The 25254-nt window shown below is 38.0% G+C and overlaps 1 protein-coding gene across 1 annotated transcript in view; it reads right to left on the reverse strand.

The window, feature by feature from the left end:
- The window catches only part of LOC122563694 (microtubule-actin cross-linking factor 1), a 536485-nt gene that overhangs the window by 242394 nt on the left and 268837 nt on the right, over positions 1-25254 (reverse strand). Inside the window, 9 exon segments of the mRNA XM_087976866.1 lie at positions 1564-1747; positions 3254-3380; positions 4095-4249; positions 5304-5456; positions 8372-8497; positions 11377-11472; positions 16289-16393; positions 19560-19721; positions 24439-24516. Coding sequence (XP_087832992.1) covers positions 1564-1747; positions 3254-3380; positions 4095-4249; positions 5304-5456; positions 8372-8497; positions 11377-11472; positions 16289-16393; positions 19560-19721; positions 24439-24516 — 1186 coding nt within the window.

The raw sequence follows: 25254 nt of genomic DNA on the forward strand, positions 1-25254 counted from the left end.
TTCCTTAAAGGATCCAAGATTGCACTAGTCAAATTTGCTTCCCTAAACTGAAGGCTAAATGTAGTTAGAACTTCAAAGCAGCATAGCTTAACCAACTGTCAGAAGTATGATGTGCCCTACCTTTCAAAATAAATTGTTATAGTACATGCCACCAAATTCTGCACTGACACAGATTCTTAGTAAGATCTTATTCAGTCATTAATGCAACACAATTTTAGAATCTGAAATGGAAAGTTTAAGTTGAAGAATTTCTCAGTCTCTCAAACAAACAAGGGATCCTTTCTTTCCTTTTTTCTCCTTTAATCATTTGAGAGCTACAATTATAGGTGCAAACAAAAAAAACTATTAAAATGGACACTACCAGTTAAAAATTGAGGAATATTTAGAAGACGACAATAAATGTAAAAGTGGTATCATCAGCAAGGCAAGCAGTCAGTCATGATGATGTATTCTCTTAGCCAGCAAGTAAAATGCATCAAACTTTTTCAAAAAAAAAAAGAAATAAATGATTGCTACAAACGATGGGATGATAGTAGAAGCTAAAATAGCAAATGGACTGATGCGAATTTTATCAAGAAAAAAAATCAACATTTCACAAATATAGCATTCGTGCTGCTGGGACAGGAAGGTTATTAAGTGGTTAGTACACCATGAAAAATCCAATTATTCCACATTCAATAAAGTGCAACTTTTTAAAGGGCTATTGCAGCAAGATCATAAGTATGAACATGCAAAGTCTAGTCAGTTCCAAGATTATATTTAATTGTCATATGCAGGACGTTTCAACAATGTGCCCTGTGGGGGCAGCTATCCTATTTCTTGATTTTGTAGTTTGGCAATGTGGTTTGACCTACGAGATATGGATTGCAGTCAAGAGTGTAGAGCTGGAAAAGCACAGGTCAGGCAGCATCTGAGGAGAAGCACAGTTGTTGTTTCGGGCATAAGCCCTTCATCAGGAATGCATTTCTGTAGCTTACAAATCACCTTTTCAAGTACAATTAGATCTGGGCAATAAGTTATGATCTTATTAGCAATATTCACAACCCATGAACAAAAGAAAAGGTTAATTATTAAACCTGAGCATGCTATCCTGTACACTGCTAGTCATGAGAATAAGAGCTGCAGTGTACTTTGAAGACTGTTACTTGGCCTGCAAAATGAAAGCAGGACAGGTCAAGGGGTCAAATACCACACTGTCCTTGGTTCTAACAATGTCGTCATGTGTATTTATTTCCAATGGCACCTCAGAACTCAACAAAACACCTATCCTTGTAAGGAATGTTTTGCCACCTATAAGTACCACTGTTTCATACTGTACAACATTATTACAGCAAATGATTTTGCTTTAAGCAAACACTTAAATATCAAATGGTCACAATCATGCTCTTCAAAGGTCAGCATACTGCTAGTGGGAATTGTTATTGAAAATCCAATTCATAAGATTAAGGTTGTGTTGCCTCTAGTACATACTTTAAAGTTATTTGTCATGTTACTTCATTTTAATAAAATAATTACACTGAAGCTCTGAAAAAAGTGCATATTAATTGTGTTCATTTCACTAACCTATTTCCACGGATACTAGTAGCTTCTCACTTTGCTCCTTACAGTTATCAACATCTTCCTCTAACCGTAACCTGTCTGCGATGGAGAAGACCTGAGACTCCTGGCTGTCCTCAAGAAAATCTTCAAAATGCATCTGGAGATTTTTCATGACTTGTGTATGCTCGTTTTCTTTCAGAGTTTTAAACTGTAAAAAGAAGGAATAGAGGCTGTCTAAATCGGGTATGAATCTGTCAGAGATAATTTTAATGTTTAGGTTGTCAGCAGGTCTACAACATGCTGTTACCTCCCTTAGCTAGTTTGGCTTTAAAAGCTTTTGGGTCACACAATAATTCATAAGTTAGTTTTGTGGTATCAGTGCTATTTAAATAATATTGTTGACAAAAACATCTAAAATAATATCTGGAGCCGTTGTAAAATACAAATCAATCAAGCTATCGCGCTGCAAATAAATGCAGGATATAGATTACTTTTTTAAAAAAAAGTCTTAACTAAATGAAAATCAGGGTGGCAATCACTGGCAAGGTAACAGCATCCTCCTTTGACCTCAAATAAAGCTGCACAACATGACCTCGCAAGCTTGCAGTGTGGTTTTCAATTTTTTTTTCTCAATGTTACTTTCATTCTGACGTAGTCGTAGAGGATCCTGGTGTCTAATATCAGCGATGTCACTAAGTATTTGAAAAGTGTGGTGCTGGAAAAGCACAGCCAGTCAGGCAGTATCTGAGGGGCAGGAGAGTCGACATTGAGTATGGGCTCTTCATCAGGAGCTCATATTGGAAACATTGACTCTCTTGCTCCTCGGATGCTGCTTGACTGGCTGTGCTTTTCCAGCACATTTTTTTTTACTCTGATCTCCAGCATCTGTAGTCCTCAGCCACGTAGTAGGCTTAACTGCCTATCACATTGAAGAATTGTCAGAGAGACAGCACAATAAAGTATCAAACAGATTTTATCATTCACTTTTTAAAAATAATTTTACAGATAAAAGTCAGCACACACACATGGTCTAAGATAGAAGTTGAAAAACCATAAGAGACAAAAATATATCTAAGGAATGAAAAAGTTAACATGTCAAAATATAACAGATTTTTAAGGGCCAGACTTCTTGTTTACAATTTAGTACACTATTAAAACCCTAGTTATGAACAGTACTACCATAAAAAGTAGAAGTCCGTGTTAATTCAGTAGTCTGTAAATCACATATTAGTGTCAGGACTTCAGAAGTGGATCCTGTAGAGCAGGAAATCTCTGACATCTGGATTTCAGCATTTAACTGAGTGTGTGAATGCCTGAGGCTGCTTACAGTTTCACACAGCAATGTTAGAAATGCTGACAGTTTCACCATCATTCAAACCACAAAATTTGGGCTCCAGAATTATTCAGAATATGGTATTGCATATACATAGCCTTTATATGATTCATGTGAAAAAAGATACTTTGCAAAGTAAAAAATACATTTTTAAAAAGTCAAGAATAAATTGCATTTATGGACAGGGTTTTTCAGCATTTTGAAATTTCTATCAGGGTTGTGTCAGAAAGGGGAAGTCTGGGCTAAAATGACAGCCTACATGTCTGTGAATTCAATCTTTAAATTTTGTTATTCTACCATTAATGACAAAGCATGATAGGTTTGTACTATTTCAATAGTCTTTTTTGTTAGCAAAATTTCAGCAAACAAATGGATACATACTGTTTCTTTGTTCCAGGAGTGAATGGTTTCAATATCTTTCACTAGATAATTCCAGGACACAACACTTTTCATGTTAATATGCAGCTGGTGCCACAAAGCCATAACATTCTGATACATTTGTTCAACCCTGAAACACATGATTAGATTAGTGAGGGCATGTAAAATCAAGCTATAACTTTTACATCAAAGCAAGGCAAGATCATTTTGAAATCTGCGTGGCATTAACATCTGTTGAAATTCTCACTTGCTGTAGGTTTTCCCTGAAATGATTCAGCATGGTAGATCCACAACAGAATTATTTTAACAAAGTGCCCAAATATTTAAAAAGTATATTTTATCCAGTAGAAAGTGGGTCAACTTTCAAAGAAGTGTTATGGCAATAAAAGGTCAAAACCTAAATTTATTGACAACACACTTTAGTTATAATGTAATATCTACAGAAGGAAGCCTTCATAACATGGCTACTTCAATGAACAGATTTGTATTTTAACCTGGTAGGCATTTGAAGCCATCTGAATTAGGTTTGGTCATTCCACAAAAATCACAGTCAAGTGTCACTAATGCAACAAATCCACTGAAAATATGTCCTTTAGGATATCATTCATAAAAGATCTAAACTTTAATCATATAATATAACATTCCATACAACCTGGACAACAATTCATAGAAGTGAATTTATAAAATTGATACTGCACAAGATTCGACTACTGAATAAACAGATTTTACTTAAAAAGATTTTAAAAAGTTACTTCAATCAATTAGTTGATATATTCTGAAATAAAAAGTGCATGATGAAAACCATCTATATCAAATTGCTCTTTATTAACAAAATGTTCTATACCTGCTGCCAGCGTCAATCGCTTCTTCGTTTGGTGCAGGGATTGTGAAACAGACAGATGGAACCATTGCCTCATTGCCAGTTGGACTAATAACTTTCCACTTGGTTCGGTGAGAGTTATCCTCCAGAACGCACTCATCATTCTTACAGACAGTAATCTGTTAATAATTACAAGTTTATAATGCCAGGACTTATGTTCAAATGCAGACACATCTATATTTTATTAAACCATGGTATCAGTAGAAGCATAGTGAGTGTTACATAATAGCCACTTGCTTAAATAGAAAATTAAGTAACTACATTTTAACTTCTTCACTGGTTTGGTTGAATGGAGTTGCATATAACGTGCTTGTCCATGGCCTTTGGAAACAACTTGTGCAAACAATAAATGCAAAAAATTTGGGAAGGATCCAGTGCTCCATGATGTTGGCCCAATAAAGCATAACAAAACATGATCTGCTAATTATAGAGTGTTATAAATTTACACACTTGTTCCTTTTTTTTGGGAAAAAAGAATGAGACATCTGACAAAGTAAAATTAGTGCTAGATTTTGTCACAAAATTTGTATTATCATGAAACTGCTGTTATTGTCCGTTTGAATGATAAAAGTTTTTTTTATTTTAAATAGAAAGTGAATGCCCCAACCAGATGGTCATGGGTTTTGAATAGTAGCAATTGCTAAAGCACATGTACCGTTGCTTGGGAATGATATTTCCAAGTTGAACTGTACATAAAATGTCTTGAGGTGCAATGTACCAGTCTCTGATGGAGGGAAACATTGGCATGGTTGGATGACCCCATTTAAAACGTACCTCCTGCTGGCCAATTCCGAAGTGACACTGACAGTGGTTATGGAGTGTTGACTGCGGCCCAGACCCTTTAACCTTCCCAGTTGATGGATGCTGCATGGTGCCAAGCGGCTCCCATGAGAAATAACAGAGACAGGGCAGGGAGGAGGTGAGGGAATAGGGATAAAAAAATTGTTTGCAAAATTCATTAAATTTCTTACTCAATAAAACACTGCAGAGTTGAAAATTTATGATAGTATAAGAACAAGTTGTCAGTGCCAATTCTAGGTGCAAGCCTTCCTTGGCCAAAAATGGAAAATGTACTTAATACATTTTAATACCACTACCTCCACATTACTAAAAGCAATTCAACGTTTTGTTCCCTTTTCAGTCTTTTACTAAAATCAGGTGCAGAATTCCTACCTCAATCTGCCTGTAGTCACAAATAGCCTTGATTGGGATAGTGGTTTTTATAGCATTATCAGGATTTCTTGGTTTCAACTGAACAATTGTTTTTGCTCTGCCAACAAGGCTCGCTATTGAACTCTTGTACTTGATCAGCTGTTCCTTTTCATCCTTCAAAATAAAGATAGTCAAAAATCAAAAATCACAAAAATTAATGTGATCACTCCGTGAAGTGAGCAAATCGAAGGTGCTAAAATGGAAAATTTGAATGTGGATTAAACAGTCACACACAAACTGCTAAAAACAGTTAAAGACATCCTGAGATTATATTGTAAGAAAATTAATTTAACTACAATAAGATATTGCTTTCAAAACTACATATAAGCAAGTCAAAATATCAACTATGTTTCAAAGCAGATGTAAGTGCTGAATTTTAATTAGGTGACGATGTATTACATTTTCCACCTATGTATTAGATTTTCACAAAACCATTTTTATTCCTGTCTTTGCCCTCTAGATGGCATACAGAGACAACACACAAAGGAAACAAATTTCAACTAAAAGGGGTTCAATTGTAAGTGCTTCCAAAAATTCTAAATTTTTAGAACTAGAAATGAAAACAAAGCAGCTCATTGATTAATTCTCAAAACTTATTTTTATATTACAGATAAATAAACAAAGTTGGAAAAATTCAATTAGATTAATCTAGTCATTTTAGCAGGATCAAACAATACAAAACACTTGAAGGGTTTACATGCTTTTTAACACAACAAAATGAATTGATCTCATTAGCCGTCTTCGGTCTCATGGAACACAATCACCCTCACCAAAGACAAGACTAATAATGTGGAGGATGACAAAGAAGACACCTTAGAAAAACTGCAGCACACCAGCTTACACATTTGACAAAACAAAATCTTGATCCAATGGTAAAGTAACTAAGACTTTGGGGGTCTCACATTACTGCCTTTGCCAGAATACCACCAAGCTATTCCAGATGGCACATCTCTCTCACCTGCTCTTGCTATTGAGGACATGTTTGCCACAGTCCTACTGTTGAGCATTGCTAGAGTTCCTAATAAGAAATCACGTAACCAAAGCAGCCCTGGACATAAGTTGCACTTCTGTACCTAATTGTTTTGGTCCTATAGTGAGAGCAAGGGGAGAACTTTGGAAACACACCTCCAGAATATTATTGACATACTTACTTCGGCAGTTGAGATTCACACTTAACATTCAGAAGGCCAAAGTCCTCCATCAGCAAGTTTGAAATATAAACACTCATGCCTCATTGTTTAAGATTTATCATGAGTACCTGGAAAATGTGGAACACTTCTAATTCCTTGGAAGTTATAATATAAGGCTGATATCGGTGAAATAACCCAGCACCATCTAAAATCCGGTGCAGTCTTTGGCTGCTTGGGTAAACCAATGTTCACAGACTGTAACATCAGAACTGAATCAAAACTCTTGATCCAAAACACAGTTGTTACAATATGGACAATGTACAAGAGGACAAGTTTGGCAGAGGCAAAAGCACAGGACTCATAACATTAACGCTGCCTGAAGGTGATCAGTTGGAATGATAGACACACAAAATTCAGTGTCCTCTCAGGCTTGCAACCAAACAAACATCAATACTATGGTCCCATGTTAGCCACTCTATTGGCCTTTGGTTAAGAATATCAAAATACCACGCTCCCAAAGCAAATAATCTTCTCCCAATTCTGTCAGGGCAGATAGACCATAGGAGAATGAAAGAGGACAAGAATGTACTAAAAGCCAACATGAAGAAAATGTAATAAAACAAACAATTACAGATGCTGGAACTCTGATTGTCCATCTACGTATATCCTACTCATAGTAGCACTGGCTTACAGGATGATGCTGAGCTGAGGCAAAGAATTCCAGCCACCATTACCAGTTCCATTCTTGTAAATTCTATTATTGAATCAAGTTGTGAAGAACTGTAGGCTGTGGTCAAATTTCAGATAACGGACCCAGTCATAAATTTTACTGATCATTTATTATTTGCCACGATATTTTATTGTCAAGTGACTTCAAAACGCCAAACACAAAGAATGTGATAGAATATTCTCCACTTGCCTGGACGACTGCAGACCCAAAAAATTTACAGTACAAAGCAGCATGCTTGCTTGGTACCCAATCTAATATCCAGAACATTCACTTCCTCCACCATCAATGCACAGTAGCAGCTTTGTGCACCATCTACAAGATGCACTGCATCAACTCCACAAGCCTCATTTGACATTACCTTCCAAACCACCCAACACTATCACCAGGAAGGACAACAATGACAGATACATTGTAACACTACCAACTGCAAGCCCCCTCCAAACCATACACTGCTAAGTTGGAACTGCAATCACCAGGTCAACATTCTGGAATTCTCTTTCTAACAGCACTGTAGGTGTAGCTACACCCAAGGACTGCAGTGGTTCAAGAAATCAAATCACTACAACCTGCTCAAGGACAGTTAAAGATGTGTAATAAATATCAGTGATGTCTACACCCAAACAATGAATAAAATGAAAGTCACCAGTTGTTGCCAGGAAGCTAAGAAAAATGGTTTTAAGCCATTTTAGATACCAGCAGCTGTTCAGGTGGCATGATGGATAGCACAACTCATTATTAAGTGTGCAAATACACTAATGCCCTCTTCCTAACCATGGACACACATGACAATTCGTCAAATGGAACATGCGGTGAGGAATTCAAAGCAACTGTTTGCCACTCTCCAGCAACTGAGCCTATAAATGCATTTCTTATGCCTAATTTCCAAACAGGCCTCAAAAATTGTCATCCTAGAGTTACATCTTGCACCATTCAACTGTCAGACTGGAGAAACTTACACAGAGCAATTTGACATGTGTAAGGAACGTTCGGATGCTTCAGATGTCCAAATTCAAAACTTCATGTATACATATTACCAACTACTAAATTCAAGTCCTCTGTGAAAAACTTTGGTTAAAAGGCAATTTTCCATGAGGCTGACTTCACAAACAAGACAATTATCAAACAAATAGAAGAATATTCATTTCTAATAAGCAAATCATTGTCCATACCATGGAATCTTGGAGTAGATCCTCCAGTTTTGACAGACCACTGGTCCGGTCACACTTATATTTTCTCTTTATTGTCTCTTGCAGGTTCCGTAAATACTGTTCTGCTTCTTTAATGTCACTTAAAAACTGCAAGAGAGCAGGAATATATAGATTATTATTTTAATGGATTAAAGAATAAAGCAAAAGACACAAGTTTCCAAATATCTCCTAAACCAAGATGGGCTGTTATTAATTAGTTGCATAGGTATTGAACTTCGATGTAAAGAAATTAATTAATTAACTAGTCCATGAACTAGTGTTGCATCAAGCAGTCATATTGCAACGTTGCAACTAAGAGAAGGAAATAGTTGTATTAGTCAGCCAATCTCAAAAAATTGCATGATACCTCTGCTGCTTGATGTTCAAGTATCTCTGAACATCGGAGTTTGTTCAAGAAAAATTAACAAACAGCGTAATTCACAGCTGATCTTGGAGAAATCTGTGCAGGATAGCTCACAGCAGGGGAGCAGCTAAGTAGTTTTTCACAGTGTTACCTTACTGTTTATTTTGTAAAGTTACAATAGTGAAGAAAGTATGTTTATTAAGATCTGTCACTTGACTAAACTTTACAAATATAAAACATAGGTAATATGTTAGCCTGGAGCAGTGTCTTTTTAGTGGAGTAAGGCTGTGCTTTTTTCTGGGTCTATAGATTGTTAAGGTGCAAAGATAGCTTCTAGTAAGCGTTCTTCCTATCGGATGAGGGAGAGTTTCCATGTCACTGATGGTTATGTCTACCAGAATTGTGTTTTGTTGTGAATCCTATTGGATCGCATGGATCAGTTGGAGTGACACTTAGCGGCAATGAGGAATTCACAGGAGCTAGGGGGTGTGATAGATGGCAGATGATAGATAGTAGGAAGGGAGAAAAACCACAGTTACAGTCAGGTAGATGGGTTACCTCCAGGAAAGGTAGGAGAGGGAGGCAGGTCATGCAGGTGTCTTCTGTGGCTATTACCATCTCAAACAAGTATGCTGTTTTGGAAAATTTAGGCGGTGATGGACTCTCAGGGGAATGTAACACAGACAGCCAAGTTTCTGGTACAGAGACTGACTCTAATGTAACAAAGGGCACATCAGATTCCAAGTGATTGACTGTGACAGGAAACTCTCTAGGAAGAGGTACAGACAGACAGACATTTCTGCAGCTAACAGCAAAAAATCAGAAAGGTGCACTGCGTCCCTCGTGCCAGCTTCAAGGATATCTTGAACAAGGTGTAGAATATTCTTAAAAGGGGAGAAGGCCCACCAGGTGGTCATAGTACACATTGGAACCAACAACATAGGAAGAGAAAGGATGAGATTCTGAGGACAGAGTATACGATGGTAGGTAGGAATTTAAAAAGGAGTTCCTTGAGGGTAGTAAAAGCTGGATTATTCCTGGTGCCATGCACTAGTTACAGTAGGAATAGGAGGATAGAGCAGATGAATGTATGGCTGAGAAGCTAGTGCAGGGGAGAAGGATTCACATTTTTGGATCATTGTAACCTCTTCTGGGGTAGAAGTGACCTGAACAAAGATGGATTGCCCTGAATTGAAAGGGGACTAATATATTGACAGGGAGATTTGCCAGAGCTGCTCTGGAGGATTTAAACTTGTAAAGTTGAGAGTTTGGTGGGGGTGGGTGGGTGGGTGTGTGTGTGTGCAAGGCAGACGTATAAGAAGGTTCAATGAAGCTCAATCAGTATGGACACTATTTTGATCATGAAATTTCTGTACTTCACAGAATACAAAATGATTAAAATACAAATGGACAGAAATGCTATAAAAATGTCCCGGACATAATTTACTGATAGCACAAGTTGAATGGTGAGGAACTGTACATTTCATAGATAGAATATCGAAGTCTGATTCTAGGTGCTGCATTTGGGGCTCACAATTGGCCACAAGAGAATTGATGCAGAGCGAGAGAAATTAGTCGGAGTTTCTGCTAATGACTCAGTAGCCTATGCAGAGGTGGAGAAGATGATCAAATTTAGTTGTGTTTTCATTCAGTGTTGAACAGTTTATCAACACGTACAGTACAGGCTCATTCATAAATGATGACTACTTAGAGGTAAAGAATGGAGAACATCATTTCTGAAACATCATCACAAAAAGAGTCAACACTTCTCAGAGAGGGGAGAATGCTGAGGAAAACAAAGTCCAATCTACAATCTACCAGTGCCTATGGAATATGTCATGAGATGGAGCAAAATTATAAGAAGGTACACACTTATTTGAGGTCCAAGATTTGTTTTTTGGACCAGGAAGGAGAAACAGAGTGTGACTGGAAATAAAGGTATAAAGAATGATTACTAAAACATCAGCAGCGAAAGGATCAGAGAAACAGTAGAGGTAGAGACACACATAGAAAAATAGATCTTTCAAAAAAAAAACTGTTACAAAACAGCAATTCTCTTTCTCTCTTGCTCAAGCGAGTATGTTTAATATTTAGGAGAGAGATGTACAAAACCACACTACTATCTGGAGAAGAAAACCAATCTTATTGCCATGTGCGCAACATTATAACCGTAACCTTCAGTTGACTCAATACCTGAATAACAGTAACATTCTTTTCATTGAGACTTCTAACAAGACCGCTGAGGAGTTGGGTTCAGTAGTAGCTGAGATCTTTCATACAGCTCCATGCTCCTTAGGGCCAAATGTAAAGTGGCAAACAAGAGTTGAATTTTCTGAACATTCACTAACTTACAGCTAAAACAGGGAAGTTTTTAATAAGTCTGTATTATTGGAAAGAACATTTGTGGCTAGTGTTTAGGAATTTGAGGGGTAGCATCTCTTGCATTTTCAACATATGTTGTTGACTAACTTTATTTCACAGGTATCTATAAAGTAACCTTCACTTAAAGATAATAGATTAACTATTTCAGTAATCAATGTATGGATTTCCTTCAATGAGGCACTATTTTTGCAAATAGATCCTATAGTTAATGTGCTCACTGTAACTATAAAGTCTATCTTACCTGGAAGTAAGCAGTATTGTCCTTTACATGTTGTTCCACACAGCAACACAATTGTTTGATCCAGTGCCATTGTGTCTTAAGGGCTGCACTGTATGCCTTTGAAGTGACAAAAAGCAGTTTAGTCAGAATATGATTAGTACTTCAAGTTCTTCTATAATTCAACTATAAAACCATTTTGTTGTTAGATAAGACAATAATGCAAGTACTTCTATTATGTTGACAAACTAAATCTTCTCTAATAGAACTTATAATGTCGTCATTTATCACATGTTCAGGACTTGAAAATAATTCATTACTGAAATTTTTTGAATCGCTCTCAGTGCTGTAAACAGCAGGCACGGTAACTAACTGGGCACTGCAATATCCTACAAATAGCATCGGAGATGCATAGGTACGTAACTTGTTAGCCTACTTTTTCTCTCAGTAACATTTATGGAGGCTGTAATATTCTGATAGATCTAAAATGTTTACAGAAGAATTACAATGCTGTTGAATATGCAATCTCTTTGAAACATTGTTAGATGCACAATCTAATTGATTGGATAAAGTGATCTCGATGGTGTATCCAAGCAAGACTTGAACTTCTGTCCATCTGACTCTCAATCAAGAGTGCTACCAACTGACATCAGCTGCAAATTAATGAATGTTATGGATCCCTTCTTGCTATTATTGTGTTTCTTTTTAAACTGAATTTCAGTATCTTTTGTGAAGTAAAAATGTTGAATGTTCAAGCTTTACAACCTTTTTTCTAACAACATACTTTGCTCAACATTACCTTCACCCAACCATCTTCAGTTGCTTCAATGACTTTCACTCCATCATAAGGTTACAAGTGTTGATGTTCGTTGATGACTGCACAACATTCAGCATCATTTGCAACTCCTCAGATACTGAAGAAGTCCTTGCCCAAATGCAGAAAGATTGAACAATACCTTTACTTGGACTGACTAGTGACAATTAACCACTAACTTTGCACCAAAGTGGGGTTTGACCAGAAACTGAACAAGACAAGCCATACAAGTACTGTAGCTACAAAAATGGGACAGAGGCTAAGAATCCTGCAGCAAATAATTCACGCTGAGGATCTAAAAACCTGGATTTAGGCTGTTGTCGGGAGCAAATCTATGCAAGCTTTTAATAACCACAAAATGGCTTTTTAATATAAAGTAACAGAACAAAATGACTTCAGGTTAATACTGTGCTATAATAGTTGAAAGCTGCATTCCTGCTTTGCTGAGTTAGCTGAATTAAAAGATAATGCAGACAATGGAGTCTTCAAAGTATGAATCATAAGACATTAACTGACCACCCTGACTAACCTTGAACCACAAGTTATGAGATGATAATGTGCGTAAGACAATACTGTTTCCCAGGAAATACCGTTGGATTAACCTGCTATCTATTATGTCACCTTATTACATTTCATTGGTTTTCTTTTGTAAAAATGGGTGCATTGTCTCTGAAGAAACATATAAAATTGCTTATCATTCAAATTCAATTGCACAGTTTCTCCAAGGAACACAGAAGCTGTTAACCTCTGTCTTGCTGGACAAACCTGTGCCCGACGTCGTAATAAACTGTGAAACCTTGCTGAAGCAGATCATACTCCTAGTGATTCTTTTGACCAATTGCGGAACTAAGAGGTCCCTTCTGGGGGTCTACATCTTCAGCCCCAGACTTTCCAAAGCCTTTCTACCACCATTTAGAATATAAGAATGATGAGGGCAGAGCGGTAGATGTGATCTATATGGACTTCAGTAAGGTATTTGAAAAGGTTCCCAGAGAGAGACTGGTTAGCAAGGTCGGATCTCATGGAATACAGGGAGAATTAGCCATTTGGATACAGAACTGGCTGAAAGGTAGAAGATAGAGGGTGATGGTGGATGGTTGTTTTTCAGATTGGAATCCTGTGACCAGTGGAGTGTCGCAAGGATTGGTGCTGGGTCCACTACTTTTCATCATTTATATAAATGATCTGGATGTGAGTATAAGAGGTATATAGTTAGTAAGTTTGTAGATAACACCAAAATTGGAGGTGTAGTGGACAACAAAGAAGGTTACCTCAGATTACAACAGGATCTTGTTCAGATGGGCCAATGGACTGAGAAGTGGCAGATGGAGTTTAATTCAGATAAATGCGAGGTACTGCATTTTGGGAAAGCAAATCTTAGCAGGACTTATACACTTAATGGTAAGGTCCTAGGGAGTGTCACTGAACAAAGAGACCTTGGAGTGCAGGTTCCTTGCTCCTTGAAAGTAGAGTCGCAGATAGATAGGATAGTGAAGGCGGCGTTTAGCATGCTTTCCTTTATTGGTCAGAGTATTGACTGCAGGAGCTGGGAGGTCATGTGGCAACTGTACAGGACATTGGTTAGGCCACTTTTGGAGTATTGTGTGCAATTCTGGTCTCCTTCCTATTCGAAAGATGTTGTGAAATGTGAAAAGGTTCAGAAAAGATTTACAAGGATGTTGCCAGGGTTGGAGGATCTGAGCTACAGGGAGGCGCTGAACAGGCTGGGGTTGTTTTCCCTGGAGCGGAGGCGGAGGGGTGACCTTATAGAGGTTTACAAAATCATGAGGGGCATGGACAGGATAAATAGACAAACTCTTTTCCTTGGGGTCGGGGAGTCCAGAACTAGAGGGCATAGGTTTAGGGTGAGAAGGGAAAGATATAAAAGAGACCTAAGGGGCAACGTTTTCACGCAGAGGGTGATGAAGCTGTCTTGCCATAAATGTATGGAATGAGCTGCCAGAGGAAGTGGTGGAGGCTGGTACAACAGCAACATTTAAAAGGCAACTGGATGGGTATATGAATAGGAAGGGTTTGGAGGGATATGGGCCGGTTGCTGGCAGGTGGTACTAGATTGGGTTGGGATATCTGGTCGGCATGGACAAGTGGACCAAAGGGTCTGTTTCTGTGTTGTACGTCTCTATGACTCTATAACTGAGAGCAGGAGTAGGCAATTCAGCCTCTTGAATCTACTTCAACACTTATTACAATGACTGATCTCATCTCTGCCTCAAACTCATTTCCCTGCCTGCTTCAAACCCTTGCTAATTAAAAATCTATCTACCTCCATCTTAAATTTACTCAATGACCCATTAGCCATCATACCTTGGAGAAGTGAATGCCATTGATTCATGACCCTTCGAAAAGTAAGTTCTCATCTGCTTTGATTCTGCTGTTCCACAGCCTAAAACTACAACCTGGTCATTCTCGACTGCACTACTTGAGGAAATATCCTACTTCTCTGTCAATTCCCTTTAGCATTTTATATCCCTCAACTCCAAAGAGTATAAGCCTAATTGCTCAATTCCTCTTCATAAGAGGAACCCCTCATCTCTACAATAAATCTCGCGAAGCAATCTACAAGGCACAAGTCTGTAGCATTATGGTATACTTTCCATTTGCCTGCTCTAACGGCACTCAAGCAGTTCCCCACCATGCTGCACATCCTCCTGATCTGGAAATAGATCTCAGCTCCTTCACTGGCACGGAGTCAAAATTCTTAATTTCCTCCCTAATTTTTGTGTCTACCTCCTGCAAATGGACTCCAGTGTCTCAAGGGAGTAGTTAATTGCCACCTTCTCAAAAGCTAGGGATGGGCAATAAATACTGGCCCAACCAATAATGTACACATCCCATGAATAAATTTTAAAAATCCTCAAATCTGTTACTGCATAAACTGGGGCATAACATATTCAAAGAATTAAATTCAAGGTTCTACAAATTTGAGTACCATAAACTTTATATAAAAATATTTCTTTACAGTAAATATTCTTTAGTTGTCAAGGTGGCTGTTAATTTCCTACAATTGTTAATATCTATTCTTTGAAAATTTACAGAAAACATGTCAAAATTAATAGAATGTTTTTTTAGCTTTTTCAGTATGAATTATCTACATTTATGCCATTATAAGCACCCTGATTCTCCATGCCCTCCCTCAAATACCTAATCTTTACTGGTGCACTAACCACATTAGCTAGATTGTGAACTTGTGTCTAAGAATTGATGTTTTTTTCCTGATCAATTAACATGATGAATCTGCAGCCAGTAAATTAATCTTGCCAATATTTAGCATTCGAACTAATATCCTGACATAAATTTTATTAAACAGAGGTACCGTACAACAGGTAATTGTTGCAACTGTTCAAACTGGGACTTAAGAAGTTCCAGGAGTTTTCAAGAAGGTACAACTACTAGGAACAATCATTATTTTTACATTTTAAAAAAAAATGCAGGATTTGAAGCAGCTTTTGATAATCCCATGCTTTAACCATATTATAGATTGAACAGAGGTAGCTAAAACTGAGGCCTGCTTGCCTTGAAATCAGATTTCAATAATGATGTGTCAAACTTCATACAGTACGGAAACAGACCCTTCACAATCCATGCTGACCATAATCTCAAACTATCCCCACTTGTCTGCATTTGGTCCATCTCCCTCCAAACACTTCTTGTTCATCTACTTATCCAAATGTCTTTTAAACATTGTAACTGTACCCACATCTACCACTTCCTCTGGAAGTTCAATCCACACATGAACCGCTGTATATAAAAAAAATGTTGCCCCGTCATGTCATTTGTTAATCTTTCTCCTCTCACCTTAAAAAAAACTTCCTTGTCTTCAAAAGGGAAAAGACACTTGTCATTCACCTTATCTATACCACTCGTGGTTTTAAAAACCTCTAGGTCATCCCCCAACCTCCTATACTCCAGTGAAAAATGTCCCAGCCAATCCAATCTCTCCTTATAACTCAAACCCTCCATTCCCAGCAATATCCTGGTAAATCTTTTCTGAACCAGCTTAAATAACAGCCTTCCTATAACAGGGCATCCAGAGCTGGTTACAGTACTTCAGAAACATCCTGTACAACCGAAATGTGATGATACATTTGCTGAACAAATTACCTCAACTGTTTGCCTGGCTGGATGGTTCTCTAGTGAAAGATGCTCCCCTGTTTCCTGGTGCGATATGATAACTTTCTGTTTCTGCTCCAATTCTTTCTTCAGTTCCTAGAGGAGATGTGATAAGTGTAATTTTTAACCAAACTTTGTACAATTTTAACAATCACATCAATTATTGAGGTGCACTTTGGACAGAGGACAAATAATTCTGAAGGAAAAGAAATATCACCGTCCACAGCAAATGTTAAGATTAGTCACAGAATTTACAATCAAAGTCAGCAAGTAGGACGAAAAAATACAAGTGGGTCCCCAGTGTGTGCGAGACAGGATGGGGAGGGGGGAGGTGGTGATTTCATGTATTGGTTAAGTCTCCCTAGGAAGAGACAAACATGGCTCCGTACATCAATATGTGGGTAGCTGTATCCCAGCAATGATTTTCCTAGATTTGGCCAATTAGTGTCAGAGGGTGCTCTCTCAACAATGTTTCCATGATAAAATGTTGAATTAGCAAGCATCAGAGTCATAGTGATGTACAGCATGGAAACAGACCCTTCGGTCCAACCCATCCATGCCGCCTAGATATCCCAACCCAATCCAGTCCCACCTGCCAGCACCTGGCCCATATCCCTCCAAACCCTTCCTATTCATATACCCATCCAAGTGCCTCTTAAATGTTGCAATTGTACCAGCCGCCACCACATCCTCTGGCAGGTCATTCCATACACATACCACCCTCTGCATGAAAAAGTTGCCCCTTAGGTCTCTTTTATATCTTTCCCCCCTCACCCTAAACCTATGCCCTCTAGTTCTGGACTCCCCGACTCCAGGGAAAAACTTTGTCTATTTATCCTATCCATGCCCCTCATAATTTTGAAAACCTCTATAAGGTCACCCCTCAGCCTCTGACGCTCCAGGGAAAACAGCCCTAGCCTGTTTAGCCTCTCCCTGTAGCTCAGATCCTCCAACCCTGGCAACATCCTTGTAAATCTTTTCTGAACACTTTCAAGTTTCACAACATCTTTCCAAGAGGAAGGAGACCAGAATTGCATGCAATATTCCAACAGTGGCCTAACCAACATCCTGTACAGCCGCAACATGACCTCCCAACTCCTGTACTCAATACTCTGACCAATAAAGGAAAGCGTACCAAGCGCCTTCTTCACTATCCTATCTACCTGCAACCCCACTTTCAAGGAACCTGCACTCCAAGGTCTCTTTGTTCAGCAACACTCCCTCAGACCCTACCATTAAGTGTATAAAGTCCATGGAAGTGAAGCCATTCCAGGCATTCTGCAGGTGCTGCTGTGGCTAGACAGGCATGGAAGCCTCAAAACCTCCCTCTAGTCGTTTGTAATTAGCCTTACACTTCTGCTTATTGTCTCCCCTGCAAATGGTGCACCCAAATGTTTCATACAAGCAGGCCAGTTCACTAGCGCTTCATCTGGCAGCTCACTGACTATGTAACCTCTTATGGTGAAGAAACATCTGAAAGCGAACCTTCCAGCTCAGCGAGCAAACCTACATCCAGAACCTCAACCTGTATTACTAATCTTCTCAAAACTCACTAATGGTATCAGTGCTTATTAAAATCATTTTCCCATGTTTGAGCAATTTCATTTTTATTTGTGAACATATGCTATATTAATCTTCAACTTCACCACAGTTTCCATGTTGGGTTTTGGGAGGGGGATGGAAAGTTGTGTTCATATGTTGGTAGCATTCTCACTTGAGTTAGAAGGCTGTGGTTCAAGTCCTACTCCAGGATTTGAAAATGACAAACTAGGCTAACAATTCAGTGCAGTGCTGAGGGGGAGTGTTGTATGATTGATTTTCTTTTCTCCCAGATGTGACACTGAACAGAAGTCCTATCCACTCTCCCAGGTGGACATAAAAGATCCCATGGATTTCCTTGAAACAACGGGTGTTATTGCCAATGCCCTTGACATTATTTATCCATCATTAAAATAGATCATCTGGGCATTATCACATTGCTTTTTATAAAGTTTGTTTTGCACAAATTTCCTGCTGCACGTTCAGTAACATGACAGTAGATACACTTTTAAAAATACTACTACTAAGCCGGTTATTGAGAAACACTTTAGGATGTCTGATGGTCACAAAAGCCATGTTAAGAATCCAATTCCTTTTTGTTTTAACCATCTATGAATTCTCCAAGTAGTTTCAGCTTCATCACAAAAGGGATCAAGTCATTTGCATCATCCAAGAATTTAATTAGCATGAATACATGAAGGAAGTATATCCACTCTTCCAAAAATATCAAAACCCATATCAGGACCAGCACACAAGAGACACAAGCTGAGCATCAATTTTTCCTGATATTTAAGACAGTTACAAAAATTAGTCATTGCTGTGGAAACAGTGTGGAATTTCAAGACTACTGTTTTATTTTCTATTTAGAAGGCAATAATAGTAGAAACTCAGTAGTGCAATGGAATAATAGCCCTGAAGTGACAAGGTAGTGTTTGAAGTTGATCAGAGTGAATTGCTTTAAAAAAATTGTCCAGTCCCAACATGCCCTCAGCCTCAAGAATACATCCATACTAAAAAAATTGATGCTTCTATATCTGTGCAAACATTGTGCAGATCTGAAACTTTCATGAGTATGATTCCAACAACACTCCTTCCCAGTTATCAAAACTGCACTCAAGATCAATGGCTCACTTTTATTCCACTCCTGGCAACTTTCTGCCCAAATTAGCAAACCCAAAAGGAATGGAAGAGAATCAGTTTCTAATTAAAAAGACTGCCATTCTTAAAACCATGGCTCAGTCGGGTTTGCTTATGGAAACATAACTGTACACATAACTTTTGTACTGGACATCAGTTGATGGAAAATTGAAACTACAGATAAACGTTCATGTGAGGCTGCCAGTTTTGAGAAAGGCAATGCTAGATTTTGCATGGAGCACCGGAATAGATTAGTGCATAATGAAACAGCCAAGTCTGGCACCATGCAGCACCCAGCCAAACTGTTCAATTAAGTTAAACTAAACTCCGTTAATACAACAATGCATAACACATGCTAAAAACATCTAGTTTGCAGATTCCTCCAGTATTAGACACCCAGTTTGAGACAGTGTACCTGTATACATTACTCTACCCCAAAGAAGTGCTCTCAATTTTAAATCATTTTATCAGCACTATTGCCAGATAATGAGGCTAGAGAAACAAAGAAGCAGTGGGTTAGGGTAAACGAGACAAATAAATCTTCCTTAAAACACTATACTATAAAAAGGTTCAGCATAAAACTTACAGTAAAATACTCTCTCTTGGCAGAAATATTTGTATTGTTGTCACTCCAGTCATAAGCCAATTCTTCCTCTTCCTTTTCATTTAGCCAGATAAGCTCGGTTGTCACTTTTGATACAAAACTGTGCAAACTAGTCAAGTGCTTCATTCGTAACCTTGAAGTTTCCTGAGGACAAACAACAACATAGCATTACTTATTCAACTAACAAAAAGGAATGCATCGCCAAGTCAGTGATCAGCACTAAAGAAAATAGTAAATCATTATATAAACACCTCTTTTTAGAGTGTGAACTAAAAAGAAAAATGGAATAAGACACTGTTTTAAACCAAGGAAACTGGAAGATGATGTTTGTCATTTTAAAAAATGAGTTACTGTGACAAATTAAGTGCAGTGTCTACAATGTTGCCTTGTTCAAGTACTGGGAGTGCATTCAAGACAGAATGACAGTGTGTGTGTTCAGGGCAGTTTTTCCCCCAGAGATAGTCTTTTGATTAGTTTTTCCAATTACGGTTATAAGGGCTCGGCATAGTAACAATGATTTGATTGGCTTCTGGACAAATGGCCATAGCCTGTATGCAATGTCAAGCTTCTAGCCTGAAAGAAGGCAACAACTGAATCTCACTATCCCTTACGTGGGAAGAAATAACAGAAAACCTCCTGTTGTTTTGTTGTTCTACAGCATTTCCCTACTCTGCAAATTCCCTTGTTGAAAGTAGAAAAAGGAAAGAAAAACACCTTCAGAGACACAAAGGGAAAATCCTCAATTACTGCAATGAAAGACTAAAAATCAGTGTATTCACAACCTTACATCGTTAGCAAAGATTAAGAAGGAGTTAGAAGAAAACAACTTATTGACATCTGTAATCTGAACAGTTGCAAGACTGTGCTTCTCTGAATAGAAAAATCAAGTGCGCATTTCTCTTAACCTGAATTTAATAAGTTGGCGTAATTGGCAATTTGGGTGTTTAATCAAATTTTCACATTTCTGATGATTCTGGAAATAATGGGGGTTGATTTCCAGCACACTATCCCAGTGAATTGTGACAATTGAGTGTGACTATCAATTAACTTTTTAACCAGTATTGTCGAGAGATCAGTGTTTAATTATGAGAGAACCATTACAACAAACTATAACAACTGGCAACTAAGATTTTAAATTGCAGAATGAAAACTCCTTTTATGCTCCTAAATAATGCTTTTGGTACACAGAATGCACTAGTTTTCAGTGCTTGAGGGGAAAGGCTGTTTCTATCCACTCGCTGTTCTTCAACCTTTCAGACTGGTGGAAAGTGACACTGGCCCAAGTTTCAATCCAGATATGGACTCTCTATCAGAGGGGCAAACAGTGGAATATACTCACAAAGAAAACAAATGAAAACAATCTTTACATTTTCAAGAAATTTGTTCAGATAAGGATGAACATATAAAAATAAGGCTGGTGCTTGAAAAGCACAGGTCAGGCAGCATCAAAGGAGCAGGAGAATCAATGCTTTGGGCATAAGCCCTTCATTAGGGATGACATTTGAGATTTGAGGGGGTGGAGAGATAAATGGAAGTAGGGATGGGGGTGGGGAGGTAGCTGAGTGCACAATAAGTAGATGGAGGTGGGGGTAATGGTGATAGGTCAGAGAGGAGGGTGGAGCAGATAGGTGGGAAGGAAGATAGACAGGCTGGACAGGTTATGGGGGCAGTGCCGAATTGGGGTAAGGTGGCAGGAAGGGAATGAGGGAACTGGTTAAGTCCAAATTGATGCTGTGTGGTTGGAGGGTACCAAGGTGGAAGATGAGGCCTTCTTCCCCCAGGCGTCGGTGGTGGCAGTCCAGGACCTGCATGTCCTTGGTGGAGTGGGAGGAGGAGTTGAAGTGTTCGGCCACGGGGCGGTGGGGTTGATTGGTGCAGGTGTCTGCAATAGACACATCTTGCCATAGACGCTTCAAGTCAGTTTGCCTTCTACTGCTAAGTCTTTGCTTTGCCTCCTCTCCTCCCCTCTAAGTTCATTCATGCATATTTGTTTAAATGTGAGCTTTAACTAAAAATTCCAAAATTGCTGCCACTACCAATTGTTTGTAAGAGCAAAAATATGTACAGATTGCTTGGCAAAATATCATAAACGTTTTTTTAAAGTAGAAAGGATTTTCAATTAAATAGTGGGGGCAAAGGATCAAATCTAAGTGGTAAATCAAGGAGGGAAGAGAAGGAGTGAGAAACACAATAAAAAGATTGACAGGAAGGGATAGGTAATACAAATCTAAGAATAAACTAACAGATTAGACTAGAATACACAAAAAGAACAAAGGGATAAAACTTAAGATTTTGTATTTGAATGCATGTAGTACTTGAAACAAAATGGGTGAACAGAGCACGAATAGAAATAAATGGATTCAATCTGTTAGGCATTCCAGAAACATGACTGAAGGATGATATGGTTTGGGACCTCAATGTTGAAAGATACTGCACAATTAGGAAGAACATGATGCTCTGCAAAGCCGGAGGGATGGCACTGTTAGGTTATCACAATGAGCACAAAGAGAGGGATGACCTCAGTTCAGGAAACTAGGATATGGAAACAGTTTGAGACAAGATGAGAAAAGAAAGCCAAGAAGTCACTTGTGGGAGTGTACATACAGTCCCTTAATTGTAACCACATCGCAGGTTGGTATTGAGTAGACCTGGTATTGTGATTGAGATAGGATTAAATATTGATCTCACAGTGAAGATGCCCTCAGGTAGCAGTAATGAGAATAGTGATTGAACTTTACAGAGGGGTTAAGGTACCAAACTTGAAGGAAAAACGAAAATATGCAAAGAAAGATGGAAGTCAGAAGATTGGATAGAATGTAATAGACAATGATCAAAAAAATTAATGACGGCAAAACTGGAGTATTAGAGAAAGCTAGCCAGAAACATGAACACAGATGGTAAGAGTTTCTATAAAATGAAGTTAAAATGAGCATTGGTTACACAGAAAAGGAGTTTGGGGGATTAATAATGGAAAATAAAGATATGGCAGATAAACTGAACAGATATTTTACATCAGTCTTCACTATAAAGGATACAAGTAACATCCTAGGAGGAGCTATATACAGTATATGGAAATGCAAAGATGGGGGAATTCTGGAAAATTACAATCAATGAAGTAACTCTGAATAAAATTTTGGAGCCACAGGCAGAGTACCCAGTTTTTGATAGATTTCATCCCAGAGTTTTAAAAGAAGTGGCAGTGATTCTTTAGTTTTATTTTCCAAAACTCCCTAGATTCAGAGAAGGGTCCATTAGATTGAAAAATAGCTAATATAACTCTTTTATTCAAAAAAAGGGACATCAAAAACCAGAAACTACAGGTCAGTTAGTTTAACATCTGTAATAGCAAAAATGTTAGAAGCACTTATTATAGAAGTTAGCACTTATTTTGACTTTCAATTTAATCAGGCAAAGTCAATGTGATTTTGTTAAAGAAATCATGTTTTAGCAATCTATTGGAATTTTTTGAAAAATTAACACATAGTCGATAAAGGAGAACCAGTGGATGTACTGAACTTAGGTGCCAGAGGGTATTTGTTTATTTTTCTAACCACGTTGTAATTGGGACTTTACTGGCTGGTCCAACAACTATTGACCATCCCTCACTGCTCTTGAGAACATGGTGATGAGCTGCCTTTTTGAACTGCTGCAGTCCATTTGGTGTAGGTATACCCACAGGGCTGTCAGGAGAGAGTTCCAGGATTTTGATTCAATGACACTGAAGAAATAGTGATATATTTCCAAGTCAGGAAGGAGTGTGGGTTGGAGAGAAACTTTCAGTGGTGTTGTTCCAATATATTAGATGCCCGAGTGAGATAGGGTGAGATTGCACCTGGAGTCCTGTGCACAGTATTGGTCACCTTAAGTAAAATCGGTTGAAAGGCGTTTGGAGAACATTTACCACACTAACACCTGGAATGAATGGGTTTTCTTTCAGGAAAGGTTGGATGAGCTGAGTTTGTATTTACAGGAGTTGAGAAAAGTAAGGTGTTAGTTGACAGGGATCTTGATAGAGTAGTTGTGAAGAGAATGCTGCCTCTTATGGAAAAATCTAGGGAACAATGGTTACTGTAGAAATATCAGCCATTGCCTGCTTGAAACAGATGAAATGTTTTTTATTTACGTTTAGAGGGTTAGTGTCTTTGGAACTCCTCCCTGATAAGGTGGTGTAAACAGAATTGTTGAATATTTTTAAAGCAAAGGTGAACAGATTCTTGCTTAGGAAAAGGTTGGTGGGAAGGTGGTTTGTGCTATAATCAGATCAGCTATGATTTTACTGAATAGTTGAGCAGGCTCAAGGGGCTGAGCCACCTACTTCCACTCCTTGTTTGTACATTTTGTACTTTTTTGCCACAAAATTTGGTTTGACTTATTAAAGAAATTGGCTTTAAGGGTTAAAGAATTCTCTCTCATTAAAAGTAAGATGGAAGATATTCTAATGTAACACTCCCTCAAAAAAATGCACAAACTTGTCTGCTTTGTTCCAACAAAGATATACAAGGTAGCTCAGGTTTAACAAAAAGCATAATGTCGTATTCCAATGAAAATGTTTATATTGGTTTTATTTAATTATTGGCAGAGACAGGATTGGGTCCGGGTAGCTGAAAGCTTTAAATGCTCACTGAAGGTGCGGTCATCAAACTAGCAATATCCTGGGTAGCACTTTTATTTCTAAATTAATTCTGAGTAAAATTTTGGAGCCGCAGGCCGAGTGCCCAGTTTTTGATGGATTCATCCTAGGAGTTTTAAAAGAAGTGGCAGTGATTCATTAGTTTTATTTTCCAAAACTCCCTATATTCAGAGAAGGTTCCATTTGATTGGAATTAATTGTGAAATAACTGAATAACACAAATTAACTTACCAGTAGCTTGAGGTATTGTAGCTCCAGTTTACTTAATGTGTCTACATAAGTAGTCTTGAAATTGGGAGAGATTTGACTCTGTAAACAGAACAACTTGGAGAAATTAATGTATGCTGCATGTTGTAAAGGGGAGCTTTATACTCTCTGGATAATTACAACACAAAACAGTGTTTTGCAATGCAGATGTGGAATTTAAAGATCGAAACTTGCCTCACCAGTATAGTCTCTGAAAGCACAGAAGCCATCAAAAACAATGTTATAAACAGTTATTAAGTAATAAAGTGACTTTACTTGCCTAAAATATGAAAATATTACTTAACAGAAAATTGTGGATGTCCATCTAAAGCATGAATACTTATTACTTGGGGAAATATGGGGATGAGACAGGAAAATGGATTTGAGATAGAAAATTATCACAAACTTCTTGAATGACAGAAGATTTAAAGGGCTAAAAGATGGTGTTCTTTTTTCTCAGGAACCTCAATTTTGCAAGCAAAAAACCTAAACCAGATGGGACAACAAGCAATTACAAACTGAAGTTAATACTACATTTACCTTGACTATTAACTTTCTTCATTACCCACAATGTAATTGCATTTGTATAAATGTTAATTCATTTAGAATGAACGTGGAAGGAATTAACACTAGGCTTTTCTATACAGCAAATTCATTCTGAAATAACGTGGCAGAATAGTCCCTTTCGAAGAGTAAGGCCATTAAGATGCACATAAAATAGCTTGCCTCAAAGATAGCAATATTTAGCAGAAGTTTAGAATGCAAGTGACAGCTAATCTAGAGTTTTGATATATTCAAATG

This window comes from Chiloscyllium plagiosum, unplaced genomic scaffold, assembly GCF_037043375.1.
Source record: "Chiloscyllium plagiosum isolate Xiang-an unplaced genomic scaffold, Cpla_swu_hap1 HiC_scaffold_30, whole genome shotgun sequence".
NCBI classification, from domain to species: domain Eukaryota; kingdom Metazoa; phylum Chordata; class Chondrichthyes; order Orectolobiformes; family Hemiscylliidae; genus Chiloscyllium; species Chiloscyllium plagiosum.